At 45.5% G+C, this 15,113-nt stretch overlaps 1 protein-coding gene across 5 annotated transcripts in view; it reads left to right on the top strand.

Annotated features, from left to right (window-relative positions):
- Nucleotides 1-63: 63 nt before the first annotated feature.
- TOP3A (DNA topoisomerase III alpha) overlaps nt 64-15,113 on the top strand; it is a 42,509-nt gene continuing 27,459 nt past the window's right edge. For 3 of the 5 annotated variants that reach the window (XR_009210085.1, XM_032178677.2, XM_032178676.2), the window contains exons 1-8: nt 80-459; nt 6,129-6,188; nt 6,626-6,699; nt 8,368-8,443; nt 9,976-10,084; nt 12,469-12,612; nt 12,748-12,918; nt 13,199-13,299. Coding sequence is in view for 4 of the 5 variants with exons in the window: in XM_032178677.2 (XP_032034568.1) it covers nt 280-459; nt 6,129-6,188; nt 6,626-6,699; nt 8,368-8,443; nt 9,976-10,084; nt 12,469-12,612; nt 12,748-12,918; nt 13,199-13,299 (915 nt within the window). In the remaining variant the exon portion in view is untranslated. Of the gene's footprint in view, nt 460-6,128; nt 6,189-6,622; nt 6,700-8,367; nt 8,444-9,975; nt 10,085-12,468; nt 12,613-12,747; nt 12,919-13,198; nt 13,300-15,113 lie in introns of those variants that run through there. The other 2 variants (XM_032178675.2, XM_032178678.2) reach the window with 2 other exon arrangements.

Here is a 15,113-nt window from a genome sequence, read left to right as displayed (position 1 = left end):
TGGGAGTTGTAGTTCCAGGTCGCTATGGCGCGCGCTTGGCGGAAGTGGCTGGAGAAGGCGGGCGGAAGTTCCACGCCAAGCTACTGGGTTCGGTGTTGAGGCGGCGGCTGCGGCACGGAGAAGGCTCAGTGACTGAAGCTCCAAAGGCCAGCAGGCTGGTGGGGACGTGACCGAAGCGAGGCTCTAGTTCCCTTTCGGTGGGCGCCAGTTGAGCCTCGCCTCTGGCTTCCCCAGGATGCGCCGGCAGCTGGGGAGCGGCTGCGGGCGCGAGGCCTGAGGATGATCTTTCCTGTCGCCCGCTACGCGCTCCGGTGGCTGCGACGGCCCGGAGACCGCGCCTTTTCCCGCGCCGCCATGGAGGTGGCCCTCCGAGGCGTGCGGAAAGTCCTCTGTGTGGCCGAAAAAAACGACGCGGCCAAGGGGATCGCCGACCTGCTGTCAAACGGTCGCATGAGGCGGGTAAGAAAGCGCGTTCCCATCAGCTGCGTGCCTTAAGGGAGGCCCACCGAGCGGGACAGCGTGGTGGGCGCCGAGAATCGAGATGAAGGCGGTTATCTCCCATTTCTGAGGCCTCGCCGCCCCTCGTCTGGATTATTGCAGTGGCCTCCTGTCTGCTCTCGGACTGGAGTGCATTTTAAAACGCAGTTGAGATATTTCACTCATTTGCCTGGAAACCTTTTGTTTTCCTTGCCCTTAGCAGGTTCCCAAACTTGTCTGATTCTCGGAACCGCCTCGGGCACTGGCTGCCCTTTGGGTCTTGTGTGAGGCTGGGGAAGTGTGTATTTTACTGTTCTTCCCTCGAGATTCAGAAATTCATTTGGGAACTACTGACCAGATTCCCTTAACTTGGCGTTCAAGCCCTGCCCGATTGCTCCCCAGCTAACCTAGCCCTCCCCATCCTGTGCCACATCCACTGCATTCTACAGCCCTTGTGACTTTCCAGCCTCGCAGTGCACACTTACAGCAACACGGTAAGGTTTGGGGATTAGAGGTGAAGTCAGCCCTGTTCCTACCCGAATGAACTGATTCTGAGAGAGGTAAGTGGTAAGAATGTGTTATTCTACACACACGGGAGGCACAAACGCAAAGGAGGATAAGAAAAAGTTTCATAAAGGAGGTGCCACGGGAGACATAAAGAGTTGCCCACGAAAATATCTCAGATAACAGAAGTAGATCCTGAAATGGTTTTCTGGAGAACTTAGAATTCTAAGAGTGTGGGTGGAAGTTCCCTGCTCATTTTTCTTTAGTTCCCAGGGTCCTAAGACCTGTTTCCAGATCAAGGATGGTGGGAGTGGAGCCAGGGTTGTGTGAATGCTGGCTGACAGCTTTACCTGTTTCCAATGCTAAAAGTCCCGGTGACCAGCCCCAAGGTTTGTCTACTTCTAGGGCTCTGGGCCTTTTGAAAAATGGTTCTCCTACACCTAACTAACTTCTTATCCTTCAAGGCTCTGCTGAATTCATTCTCTCTCTCTCTACCTTTTTTTTTTAAGCAATCCAGAGGTCTTGTATTTATCTATTTTTACCCTATCATACCATGAATCCATAGGGAATAGGTTCCAGCGGCTCAGGCTCTTTTCCATTGATTCTCACAAAGTGTACTTCCCTCAATGGAACAGGCTAGCACTTCAGTTGAACTCTTTCTCTTTGACTTGCTTCTTTTTTGATCATTTTCCTTCACACATTTCAGGAAAGATCTTGGCTCTTAGAGTGCTTAATATGCTCAATAGAAACATTAATTCTGCGGGCAAGAATCTAGCCCTCGTTCTCAGCAGTGCCAACAGCATACTGGGTAACATAGACTTTTCCAATTCTGCCATGTAACATTTGTGGGTCATTCCCTTTTGAACAGTATCCATTCTCACGAAGTCCTCAATATCACCTTCATTGTAGATTCTGGTGTCTGTGGCCAGACAAACTCCATATTTTTGTTTTGTTTTGTTTATTTGTTTTGAGATGGAGTTTTGCTCTTGTTGCCCAGGCTGGAGTACAATGGTGTGATCTCGGCTCACTGCAACCTCTGCCTCCCGGGTTCAAGCGATTCTCCTGCCTCAGCCTCCCTAATAGCCGGGATTACATGGTGCCCGTCACCATGCCCAGCTAATTTTTTGTATTTTTAGTAGAGATGGGGTTTCACTATGTTGGCCAGGATGGTCTCGAACTCCTGACCTCAGGTGATCCACCCGCCTTAGCCTCCCAAAGTGCTGGGGTTACAGGCGTGAGCCAGCACGCCCAGCTCAAACTCCATGTTTTCTATAAGGCCAGGAGAACATACATCAGATGCCTTGTTCTCTTTTCCTTTGTGTTTGTCATTTTGGCAAATTACTCCAAGATGGCGGTTCCAGCCAAAAGGAAAGACTTTTCTTGGAAGGAGAATTTTTATTTTTATGTACAGAAAACACAACAGTGTGTACTTAATCCAGTTTAGGGGCAAATTCTTTAGCCTTTGCCTTTTCTAGGTTGGTAATGCAAGCTACAGATTTTGGACCCAGGGCATTGCCTCCCCAGTGACAGCAGATCTCATATGTCGTTGTAATTTGTTCCACCAGCTTAGCCAGAGCTCCTTTGTCTTCCAGAAAGTTAACCTTTGTGAAGGTGACAGTGGTGCAAGTCTTCCTGTGGAATTTGACACCCCAGTCTTGACAGTGCAGTAGAGAATCCCTATCTTAGGACACAGCGCAGACAGGAAGACAACCAGCTCAATGGGATCCACCACCAGCTGACCCTTCATGTTCTCTACCAAGTTGGTGACGGTGTCAACCCCTGCTCGAAGTGTAGGTGGTCTCTTAGTAGCAACATCCCCTTTGCCGGCAGCTTTCTTCTCAGCCTGGGCCAATGATTTCAATCTCTTCCATTGCTCTGTCTCTTGTCTGTGGGCCAGCTTAAGCAATTGAGTAGCTTAAGTTTGGTAGTCTGAGGCCTGGGTGAACTTGTCAATCCCAGGTGGCACATCAGCCGCTTATAGAGGACAGCGGCTCTGCTGCTGCAGCCAGTTATAGCGGGACTACTTGACAAAGTGCGTGAGGCCCTTAGCCTAGATGTCCAATGCCAAAATTCGTAGGGCTTTTCTCAAATGGGATTTACCATCTTTTTGGCCTACTGCTGCTCCATGACAATGGGGGGCCAGGGCCACTTTCTTCCCCTTGGCCTTCTTTCCTTTCAGCATCTTGGGTGGCTAGAGGAGAGAGGCTGCTGAAATGTCTCATCGTCAAGGAATCCTTCCCTCACCACCTCTTCCCCAACACTAGGTCAGAGACCCTTACTGACGTGCTGTCATAGCACTCTATTCTACTTGAAAGGCATCTACTAGTTACAGTTAAATAATGGGATGTGCAATCATTTATTTGATTTTTGTCACTGCCTCTCCTTGGACTCTAAGCTCCAAAGGACAGTGATTATATGTTGTTAACTGCTATGTCCTAACACCTAATATGGTGTCTGGAATACAGGAAACTTTCAATAAATATTAATACTTGGGCTGGGCACAGCGGCTCACGCCTGTAATCCCAGCAGTTTGGGAGGCTCAAGCAGGCGGATCACCTGAGGTCATGAGTTCAAGACCAGCCTGGCCAACATGGCAAAACCCCATCTCTACTAAAAATACAAAAATTAGCCAGGTGTAATGGCGGGGTCCCGTAATCCCAGCTACTCACGAGGCTGAGGCAGGAGAATCACTTGAACCGGGAAGTGGAGGTTGCAGTAAGCCTAGATTGCGCCATTGCACTACAGCCTGGGCGACAGAGTGAGACTCCATCTCAAAAAAAAAAATTAGGCCAGGCGCAATGGCTCATACCTGTAATCCCAGCACTTTGGGAGGCCGAGGTGGGCGGATCACGAGGTCAGGAGATTAAGACCATCCTGGCTAACACGGTGAAACCCTGTCTCTACTAAAAATACAAAAAATTAGCCGGGTGTGCTGGCAGGCGCCTGTAGTCCCAGCTGCTCAGGAGGCTGAGGCAGGAGAATGGCGTGAACCTGGGAGGTAGAGCTTGCAGTGAGCCGAGATTGCGCCACTGCACTCCAGCCTGGGCGACAGAGTGAGACTCTGTCTCAAAAAAAAAAAAAAAATTCATGCTTGTTGAATGCGTGTTTGATCTGAGCCTGAAAGTTTTACCAGGCAGTAGAAACTGTAAAGAACAACCTAGTGGCTTGAAACAGCTTGGCATATTCAGAAACAGTGAGAAGTTAGAGGTGTGATGTGGTGGGAGGAGACACCGATGAGTTAAGCAAGAGCAGCAGTTGAGTGCAGATCATAAGAGTCTTAGAGAGCCATGTAGGTTGAGTGGTAAAATACACAGAAAATTGACCATTTTAATCATTTTGAAGTATACAGTTTAGTGGAATTTTGTACACTAAATGTGCCACGATAATCATTATCTAGTTCCAGAAGGATTTTATCACCCCAAGAGGAAACCTCATATCCATTAAGCAGTCACTCCCCTTAACCTCTCTTCAGCCCCTCACAACCACGAATCTGCTTTCTTTCCCCATGGATTTGCCTGTTCTGGGCATTTCCTTTAAGTGGACCCATATCTTACATGCTCTTTTGTGTCAGGTTTCTTTCACTTAACATAATCTTCTTGAAGTCCATCCATGTTGTACCATGTATTAATATTAGTTCTTCATTCCTTTTTTTTTTGGTTTTTGAGAAGGAGTCTCTCTCACTGTCACCCAGGCTGGAGTGCAGTGGTGCGATCTCGGCTCATTGTAACCTCTGCCTCCCAGGTTCAAGAAATTCTCCTGCCTCAGCCTCCCAAGTAGCTGGGATTACAGGCACCCACCACCACACCTGGCTAATTTTTTGTATTTTTAGTAGAGACAGGGTTTCACTATGTTGGCCAGGCTGGTCTCAAACTCCTTACCTCGTGATCCGCCCATCTCGGCCTCCCAAAGTGCTGGAATTACAGGCGTGAGCCATTGCACCTGGCCTTTTCATTTTTATGGCTGAATAATATTCTATCATATGGATAGATCACATTTCATTTTACTGTCCATCAGTTGATGGACATTTGGGTTGTTTTCATCTTTTGACTATTGTGAATAGAACTTCTATAGACATTTCGCCAGGCACGGTGGCTCACGCCTGTAATCCCAGCACTTTGGGAGGCCAAGGTGGGTGGATCACGAGGTCAGGAGATTGAGACCATCCTGGCTAACACGGTGAAACCCTGTCTGTACTAAAAATACAGAAAAATTAGCCGGTCGTAGTGGTGGGCGCCTGTAGTCCCAGATACTTGGGAGGCTGAGGCAGGAGAATGGTGTGAACTCGGGAGGTGGAGCTTGCAGTGAGCCGAGATCGCACCACTGGACTCCAGCCTGGGCGACAGAGCCAGACTCCATCTCAAAAAAAAAAAAAAAAAAAAAAGAACTTCTGTAGACATTCATGTACAAGTTTTTGTTTGAATGTGTTTTTTTGTTTTTTTGAGACAGAGTCTTGCTCTGTGACCCAGGCTAGAGTGCAGTGGTGCCATTTCCACTCACTGCAATGTCCATCTCCTGGGCTCAAGTGATTCTCCTGCTTCAGCCTCCCAAGTAACTGGGATTACAGGCACGCACCACCACACCTGGCCAATTGTTGTATTTTTAGTAGAGATGGGATTTCACCATGTTGGCCAGGCTGGTCTCAAACTCCTGACCTCAAGTGATCCAACTGCCTCAGCCTCCCAAAGTGTATTTGGATGTTGTTTTTAATTCTTTTGGGTAAATTTATAGGAGTGGAATTGCTGTGACATGTGATAACTCTATGTTTAACTTTTTGAGGAAACACCACAATTTTCCAGTGTGGCCAAAGCATTTTACATTTCCACTGACAATGTCCAATTTCTCCACATCCTCAACAACACTTGTTATTTTACTTGTTTTTTTTTTTTATTCTATTTAATTATCATCCTAATGGGTATGGAGTAGTATCTCATCATGGTTTTGATTTGTGTTTTCCTGATGAATAATAACATTGAGCATCTTTTCATATGCTTGTTGGCCATTTCTTATCTTCTTTGGAGCAATGTTGGTTATATTTTTGGTATCATAACCAAGAAACCATTGCCAAATTCAGGATCAGAAAGAATTATACAAAAGAATCCATTGTTTTAAATGTAATTTATATTTTTTACTTATTTTTTTTTTTATAGAGAGAAGGACTTTCAAAATTCAACAAGATCTATGAATTTGATTATCACCTGTATGGCCAGGTAGGTGCTAAAATATTTCCATCATAAGCAAGAGAAAGTAGTCATCCTTGTCATATGTAGAATATGTCACTGTCTTAAGAATAACAACTGTTAACAACCTAAAGGTTCCTGGTTACGGGGTGATCACTTTATAATTTATGAAGAATTCTCTTTTTAATAAAATATGGTCCCATCTCAGCTCTTACAAAAAAAAAAAGCTAATATACAATAGTTTGAGGAAAATTTAAGTGATGCAAGAGGCATCGTGGTACTAGAATTAGAATGGTGATTGCATTCCTGTGGCTTTTGGCTTTGAAGGGCTTATATTTATGTTTATTTTTTCCCAATCAAGTTTTTAAAAATGTCTTTAATAGAAGCTCCTCCCTCTCATTTGAATGATTTGTCAGAATAATAACTGCAAAAAGACTAACTGAATTTTGAATTTTGTCATCATTCAGAATGTTACCATGGTAATGACTTCGGTTTCTGGACATTTACTGGCTCATGATTTCCAGATGCAGTTTCGAAAATGGTCAGTACAATTCTCAAGGGAAGGACTTTCAGATTATTATAAGTTGTGAAATTTCACAGGAATTTTAAGGCACGTTGATCTTACTAGGTAGTTTTTGTTTTTTTTTTTGCGACAAAGTCTCAGAATGAGACTGTGTCTCCCAGGCTGGAGTGCAGTGGTGTGATCTCGGCTGACAGCAGCCTCTGCCTCCTTGGTTCGAGTGATTCTCCTGCCTCACCCTCCCGAGTAGCTGGGACTGTAGGCACGTGCCACCACACCTGGCTAATTTTTGTATTTTTAGTAGAGACAGGGTTTCACCATGTTGACCAGGCTGGTAAGGGAAGGACTTTCAGATTATTATAAGTTGTGAAATTTCACAGGAATTTTAAGGCATGTTGATCTTACTAGGTAATTTTTGGGTTTTTTTGCGACAAAGTCTCAGAATGAGACTGTGTCTCCCAGGCTGGAGTGCAGTGGTGTGATCTCGGCTGACAGCAACCTCTGCCTCCTGGGTTCGAGTGATTCTCCTGCCTCACCCTCCCGAGTAGCTGGGACTGTAGGCACGTGCCACCACACCTGGCTAATTTTTGTATTTTTAGTAGAGACAGGGTTTCACCATGTTGACCAGGCTGGTCTCAAACTCCTGACCTCAGGTGATCTGCCCACCTCAGCCCCCTGAAGTGCTGGGATTACAGACATGAGCCACCATGCCCATGCCCGGTTTTTTTTTTTTTTTTTTTTGAGTCAGGGTCGCGCTGTGTTACCCAGGCTGGAGTGCAGTGGCACAATCTCATCTCATTGCAACCTCCGCCTCCTGGATTCAAGCAATTCTCATGCCTCAGTTTCCCAAGTAACTGGCACTACAGCCATGCGCCACTATACCCAGCTAATTTTTTCTATTTTAGTAGAGATGGAGTTTCACCGTGTTGCCCAGGCTGGTCTCAAACAAGGCGGGGTTTGCCTTCTTTTGCCTCCCAAAGTGCTAGGATTACAGGCGTGAGCCACTGTGTCTTGGTAATTTGTTTATTTATTTATGTATTTATTTTATTTATTTTTTGAGATGGAGTCTTGCTCTGTCACCCAGGCTGGAGTGCAGTGGCGCAATCTTGACTCATTGCAACCTCCGCCTCCCAGGTTCAAGCGATTCTCCTGCCTCAGCCTCCCAAGTAGCTGGGACTACAGGTGCCCGCCACCATGCCCAGCTAATTTTTCACAGTTTTAGTAGAGATGGCGTTTCACTGTGTTAGCCAGGCTGGTCTCAATCTCCTGACCTCGTGATCCACCCCCCTCGGCCTCCCAACGTGCTGGGATTACAGGTGTGAGCCACCGCACCCAGCAGTAATTTACAATACTAAGATGACCTAGGATTATCTGATCCATTGTGAATTTTTATTAAATCTGTAAACAGTCACTTTTGGTGTTCCCTCAAAATTGCCAGACCTTTTTCATGCAGCCATTGGATTGCATTTACCTGTGAAAGGGCTCCACAATACCATCTTATCAGTCCTGTTCACACTCATGGAGAAGTGGACAGTGTGTCATGCAGAGGGTCATAGCCTTGCTTTCAATTCGCTGGGACCTTTTCTTTTGGGGATACACCATGAACCCATTGGAACAGTTTGCTGTCATTAGATTGGAGGGCTGTCTGTCATGTACTGAGTTGGGACTCTGTTTTCATTTCTTTTCTAGGCAGAGCTGCAACCCTCTTGTCCTCTTTGAAGCAGAAATTGAAAAGTACTGCCCAGAGAATTTTGTAGACATCAAGGTGGGATCTTTTGGAAGACATATGGCACTGAACAACCACAGAGTCAAACAGAGTGATTTCTTTATTTTTAATGCATTGGCATTTGGAGATAAGGTTTTCCACCAAACTCACTACCATGATTTAAAAAGCTGGTTCCCACCCATTGTATAAATTTGGCTAAGTGGCCAAGGTACTGAAGTAAACATTTTTTTATGAATAGTAGTTGTTTAAATCCTAGGAATAAAGGCTAGACATGGTAGTTTATGCCTGTAATCCCAGCAATTTGTGGGGCCAAGGCAGGATCACATGAACTCCAGGAATTTGAGACCAGCCTGGGCAACATAGTGAGACCCTATCTCTCAAAAAAAAAAAATTAACCAGGCATGGTGATGTACACTTATAGTCCCAGCTACTAGTAAGGCTGAGGAAGGAGGATTACTTGATCCCAGGAGGCAGGAGGTTGAGGCTGCAGTGAGCTGTAATCACACCACCACACTCCAGCCTGGTGAGAAAGTGAGACCCTATCTCAAAAAGAGTAAGTATTGTAAATTATTAGTGCCTAGCCCCCATCTCACCCCTTGTTAGATGGAAGAGGCTACAAAGTATAAATGCCTGTTTGACAGTAAATTGCCAGTTGTCAAGCAGTCAGGGCGTGCATGGTTAATTTATTTTTAATTTTTATTTATTTATTTATTTATTTATTTTTTTGAGATGAAGTCTTGCTCTTGCCCTCCAGGCTGGAGTATGATGGTGCAATCTTAGCTCACTGCAACCTCTGCCTCCAGGTTCAAGCGATTCCCTTGCCTCAGCCTCTTGAGTAGCTGAGATTACAGGTGCCTGCCACCACACCCGGCTAATTTTTGCATTTTTAGTAGAGATGGGGTTTCACCATGTTGGCCAGGCTGGTCTCAAACTCCTGACCTCATGTGATCCACTCGCTTCGGCCTCCTAAAGTGCAGGGATTACAGGTGTGAGCCACTGTCCTGGCCAGTTAATTTATTGAGAACTGATAAACCTTTGGATGAAATTCAGTTGGGATTCTTTTTTTTGTTGTTGTTTTGTTTTGTTTTGTTTTTTTGAGATGGAGTCTTGCTCTGTTGCCCAGGCTGGACTGCAGTGGCGCAATCTCGACTCACTGCAAGCTCCGCCATTCTCCTGCCTCATCCACCCACCTTGGCCTCCCAAAGTGCTGGGATTACAGGCGTCAGCCACTGTGCCCAGCCGGGGTTCGTTTTTTTTTAGCTAGGTCATAATCAGAACCGCTCGAAGTGCGTGTGTGTGTGTGTTAGTGTGTGTGTGTGCGCTGAATTTTAGGTTTTGTCATATTGGGGAAGTTATATTAAACCCTCTATTCTAGAAACTCATTTATGGTTCTAAGGGGTTGTATCATGATTAGCACCAATGAAAGCGGTTTTCTCTGTTCTCTTTCCCTTGCCAAGTTGTCACACTCCAAGAGCAGCATTAACCTTCAGTCAAATCCCCTTAGCATAGAGGTGTCAAGTCACTGTTCTGCAATTCTGTTCTCACCACTCTTATTCCACTGTGAACTTCAGAAAACTCTGGAACGAGAGACTCGCCAGTGCCAGGCTCTGGTGATCTGGACTGACTGTGATAGAGAAGGCGAAAACATCGGGTTTGAGATTATCCACGTGTGTAAGGCTGGTAAGTGCTGCTGCTGCTGACTTTCTCTACTTTGGAACTCCATAAATAGAGTGTTCTTGTTTATATGTGCATGTGGGCCGTGGATGAGTTCCTCTGCAGGTACTCTTCCCTCCCGATCTGTGAGTCCCACCAGCCATGTGTCCTGGAGCAAATCACTGAGCCATTGGGAGCCTCGACTTCCTTGTCTCTAACATCAGGCCAGTCTGACATGTTTCCTGGGACTGCCACAGAGATTAGATGAGTTAATGAGTGGTGTAAACCATTTAGCCCAGGATTCATTCCTTGTTAGATACAAGCATACAAGCAGATACCCGGCTCCTTGAGAACAGGGACTTTATATTCTTTTTGTTGTTGTTGTTGTTATATATTGAATTCTTTTAGTATTTGGTTAATGGAAACAAAAATAGAAAAATAAAATTACATATTGAATATGTGTTAAAGAATGAATATACCACAAGTAAAGTACAAAGAATAATTATGAAATGTTCTGTTTTCTTTTTTAATCTCATATTAGTTGTACAATGCTCGACTATTAATAAATAATAGTTGCAGTGGATTTAAAGGCTCTAACAGTGTTAATGGTTTTGAGTAACTTGGAGTGATGAACGGGCCATTCTCTGGCTCAGAGGGTGGGGTTGCTACTTTCCTTTAGTGGTTTTGTGTTCAAAGCTGTAATGACTCCTGGAAATTTAAGTGCATTAACTTTCAAGGACAGTGTGTATATGTCCTATATTCTTTGCTGAAGGGACATGAAATTCCCCTACAGTACCCTTTAATTGACAATATTTTTCTTTTCCCAAAAGGCCTGAGAGAGCAAGTAAGATTAAAGTTGCAAAAGGCAGCCAGGCACGGTGGCTCATGCCTGTAATCCCAGCACTTTGGGAGGCTGAGGCAGGTGGATCTCCTGAGGTCAGGTGTTCAAGACTAGCCTGGTCAACATGGTGAAACCCTGTCTCTACTAAAAATACAAAAATTAGCCAGGTGTGGTGGCGGGTGCCTGTAGTCCCAGCTACTAAGGAGACCAAGGCAGGAGAATTGCTTGAACCCAGGAGGCAGAGGTTGCAGTGAGCTGAGATTGCGCCACTGCACTCCAGCCTGGGTGACAGAGTGAGACTGTCTCCAAAAAAAATGTTCACCAAGAGCATTTTATATTTTAGTTAGTGAAGGGGGCCTGCCCCTCCACACCTGTGGGTATTTCTCACAAGGTGGAGACGAGAGACTGAGAAAAGAAATAAGGCACACACAAAGTATAGAGGAAGAAAAGTGGGCCCAGGGGACTGGCGCTCAGCAAGTGAGGACCTACACCAGCGCTGGTCTCAGTTCACTCAGTATTGATTGATCACTATCTTTACTATCTTGGCGAGGGGAATGCGGTGTGACTATTGGGTGTTGGTGGGGAGAGGGTCAGCAGGAAAACATGTGAACAAAAGACTCTGTGTCATAAATAAGTTTAAGGGAGGGTGCTGTGCCTGGATGTGCACGTAGGCTATATTTATGTTTAACTTTACATAAACATCTCAGTGCAGTAAAGAGTAACAGAGCAGTATTGCCGCCATGATGCCTCGCCTCCAGCCATAAGGCGGTTTTCTCCTATCTCAGAATGGGATATATGGTCGGTTTTACACCGAGTCATTCCATTCCCAGAGACGTGCAGGAGACAGATGCCTTCTTCTTATCTCAACTGCATAGAAGCCTCACTCTTTCACTAATCCTTCTCAGCACTGACCCTTTACGAGTGTCGGGCTGGGGGGCTGTAAGGTCTTTCCCTTCCCACGAGGCCATATCTCAGGCTGTCTCAGTGGGGGGAAACCTTGACAATACCCAGGCTTTCTTGGGCAGGGGTCCCTGCAGCCTTCTGCATTGTGTCTCTGGTTAATAGAGAATGGAGAATGGCAATGACTTTCACAAAGCGTACTGTCTGCAAACACATTTTTAACAAAGTACATCCTGCACAGCCCTAAATCCCTTAAACTTTGAGTCAATACAGCACATGTTTTTGTGAGCACAGGGTTGGGACAACAGTCACAGATTAACAGCATCTCAAAGCAGAACAATTTTTCTTAATACAGATCAAAATGGAGTTTCTTTATGTCTTCCTTTTTCTACATAGACACAGTAACGATCTGATCTCTCTTTTCCCCACAGTTATTAGCTAAAATTAACTCCATCACTATTTCTGACAGCACACTCAGTTTGAAGGTTATGGTGATGTTTCCTCTTTAGACACTGTACACCATTGATTTAACCTAATAGGTAAATTGGTCATCTCACAGCTTCTTGAACTGGTTTGCCTTTATTTCAAGGGGCTTTAAGAAAAGTGAGTCCTTTATGATGGAGGGCAGTGTGATTTGACTTTGACCTTGGTAACACCTTGTGTTCTGCAGTAAAGCCCAATCTGCAGGTGTTGCGAGCCCGATTCTCTGAGATCACACCCCATGCCGTCAGGACAGCTTGTGAAAACCTGACCAAGCCTGATCAGAGGGTGAGCGATGCTGTGGATGTGAGGCAGGAGCTGGACCTGAGGATTGGTGAGGAGCTAGGCAGACCTCTCCCATGGCCACATTAATGTTGTGTTATGGGACCAAAAATGGGCTCTGTGTCGATATGTGCAGCCAGCCCTGGACTCTCATTATCCATCATTTTCACCTTCCTTCACTCTCCAGGAGCTGCCTTTACTAGGTTCCAGACCCTGCGGCTTCAGAGGATTTTTCCTGAGGTGCTGGCAGAGCAGCTCATCAGTTACGGCAGCTGCCAGTTCCCCACACTGGGCTTTGTGGTGGAGCGGTTCAAAGCCATTCAGGCTTTTGTACCAGAAATCTTCCACAGAATTAAAGGTAGGGCCTGGAGTGGGGGTTATGGCCTGGGACCTATGGGCCCAAGGTTAAGGAGGGGGACTGTGAGCATTAATAGCACTAATAAAGATGTGATTTATTTTAGTCTTGCCGTCATCCTCCCTGGCCCATTACAATCCACTTAAAGTTCCCTTTGTTATCCAGAAACTCTTCCCTATTTGATATTCCTTTGACTTTCACCATAATAAACCTTTTTCCATTTGTCATATCATGACACATATCTCTGAGACACAGCCTTTCTGTTTGTCTCTCCTTAATATAGTAACTCATGACCACAAAGATGGTATCGTAGAATTCAACTGGAAAAGACATCGACTCTTTAACCACACGGCTTGCCTAGTTCTCTATCAGTTGTGTATGGAGGTAAGAAGTCCTTCGAACCCCTAATGATCTAGGAAACATTCTGCACACCTCCCAAACCACTCCCACTGTTGGCAGAGGTGATCTGTCTCATTCTCCCATTGGACTTTAGCTTTAAGTTTGCATCTCAGGGGATCACTTTTTGGGAACCAATAAGACTAGAACCCCATGAAAACAGCACTAAAAGGAAAAGGGAAGCATCTGCATTATTTTTAGATAAAATCAGAAATTTTGGGAAATGTATAGTTGAAATCCCCTCTTGGGGCATATACTATCACGAGAAATTAGCAAGGATTAGCTAGACCAGTCCAGTTCATTGACTTATAGAGCTAGGAGAGAATGAACAGCATTTGGCTCAGCCCTCTCTTTATTGGTCACATGAGGACATCTAGAGTAGTGAAAGTCACAAATTAGTGGGTTAATTTTATATAGTGATAAAAGCTAGGAAGAAAATAAAGCAAGGTAAAGGGATAGAGAAAGGCCGGAGGGACAGTGAGGGGAGGGGTGACACTTGAGCAGAGGCTGGAGAGATTAGGGAGAGGGCTTGGGGGGTGGGTGGGACACGCATGTGCCATAGAAGGGAGCAAGACTGGCCCGAGCCATAGGCCAGTTGATGGCAGAGTTAGGACCCACCCTAACGTTTCCTGGCCCTTGGGCTGATTGTTTACTTTCTGATGTTACTTCCTATTAGCACATAACAGCCTGGTTTAACCCAGGGGCCGCAGAGTGATGCTTAAGTAAAATTCTGAGCTCTCTAGGCTTAATTCATGGTGTGCTTCTTGGCTGTAGCCCACTGGCGGATTTGTTACTAATTAGGCAAAGGGATGTGATAACTGCAGCATCCGCCATGGACCAGGCACACTTTGTTATGTGTTGTTTTTTTTAATCCTAATAATGCCTGTGAAGGCAGTGATAGCATCCGCATTTTCCAGATGAAGAAGCTAAAGAAAGTGAAGAGACTTACCCACAGACACATGAGAGCTGTACATGGCAGTGCACGACTGAGTCCCAGTGTGTCCCTGCCCCTTCTGCAGACCATGCTGCCTTCTCCATCTCTCTGTCACTCCACCCTTTGACCCTGGACCACTGGGAGTCTCTGTGACACTGCACAATTATTTGTTAAATAAAAAGACCACCAGCCTGGGTTTCATAGTGAAACCCCATCTTTACAAAAAAGAAAAAAAATTAGCTGGGCATGGTGGTACCTGCATATAGTTCCATCTACTTGGGAGACTGAGGTGGGAGAATCGCTTGAGCCCAGCAGTTTGAGGCTGCAGTGAGCCGTGATTATGCTGCTATACTTCAGCCTGAGTGACAGAATGAGATACTGCCTCAAAAAAAAAAAGATAAATAATAATAAAATATAAAAGTAAGTAATAAAAAGACCTGCCCTGTTTCTCCTTCACTCGGATGTGGTGCAGGACTACGTGGTGGGTGATGTAAACTATGAAGCTGGTTTTAAGATTAAAGGTCTCCAACTTATATTGTACAATTTCTCCTATTTCTTTTCTTTTTTTTTTTTTTCCCCGAGACAGAATCTAGCTCTGTTGCCAGGCTGGAGTGCAACGGCACAATCTCGGCTCACTGCAACCTCTACCTCCCAGGTTCAAGCTATTCTCCTGCCTCAGCCTCCCCAGTAGCTAGAACTACAGGCGTGTGCCACCATGCCCAGCTAATTTTTGTATTTTTAGTAGAGATGGATTTTCACCATGTTGGCCAGGATGCTCTAGCTCTCTTGACCTTGTGATACGCCAGCCTTGGCCTCCCAAAGTGGTAGAATTACAGGCATGAGCCACCGTGCCCGGCAATTTCTCCTA

The sequence above is a fragment of the Hylobates moloch genome, unplaced genomic scaffold (genome assembly GCF_009828535.3).
Source record: "Hylobates moloch isolate HMO894 unplaced genomic scaffold, HMol_V3 SCAFFOLD_15, whole genome shotgun sequence".
NCBI lineage: Eukaryota > Metazoa > Chordata > Mammalia > Primates > Hylobatidae > Hylobates > Hylobates moloch.
The sequence above is the reverse complement of the archived record's forward strand: the minus strand, read 5'-3'. Positions and strand labels throughout refer to the sequence as shown.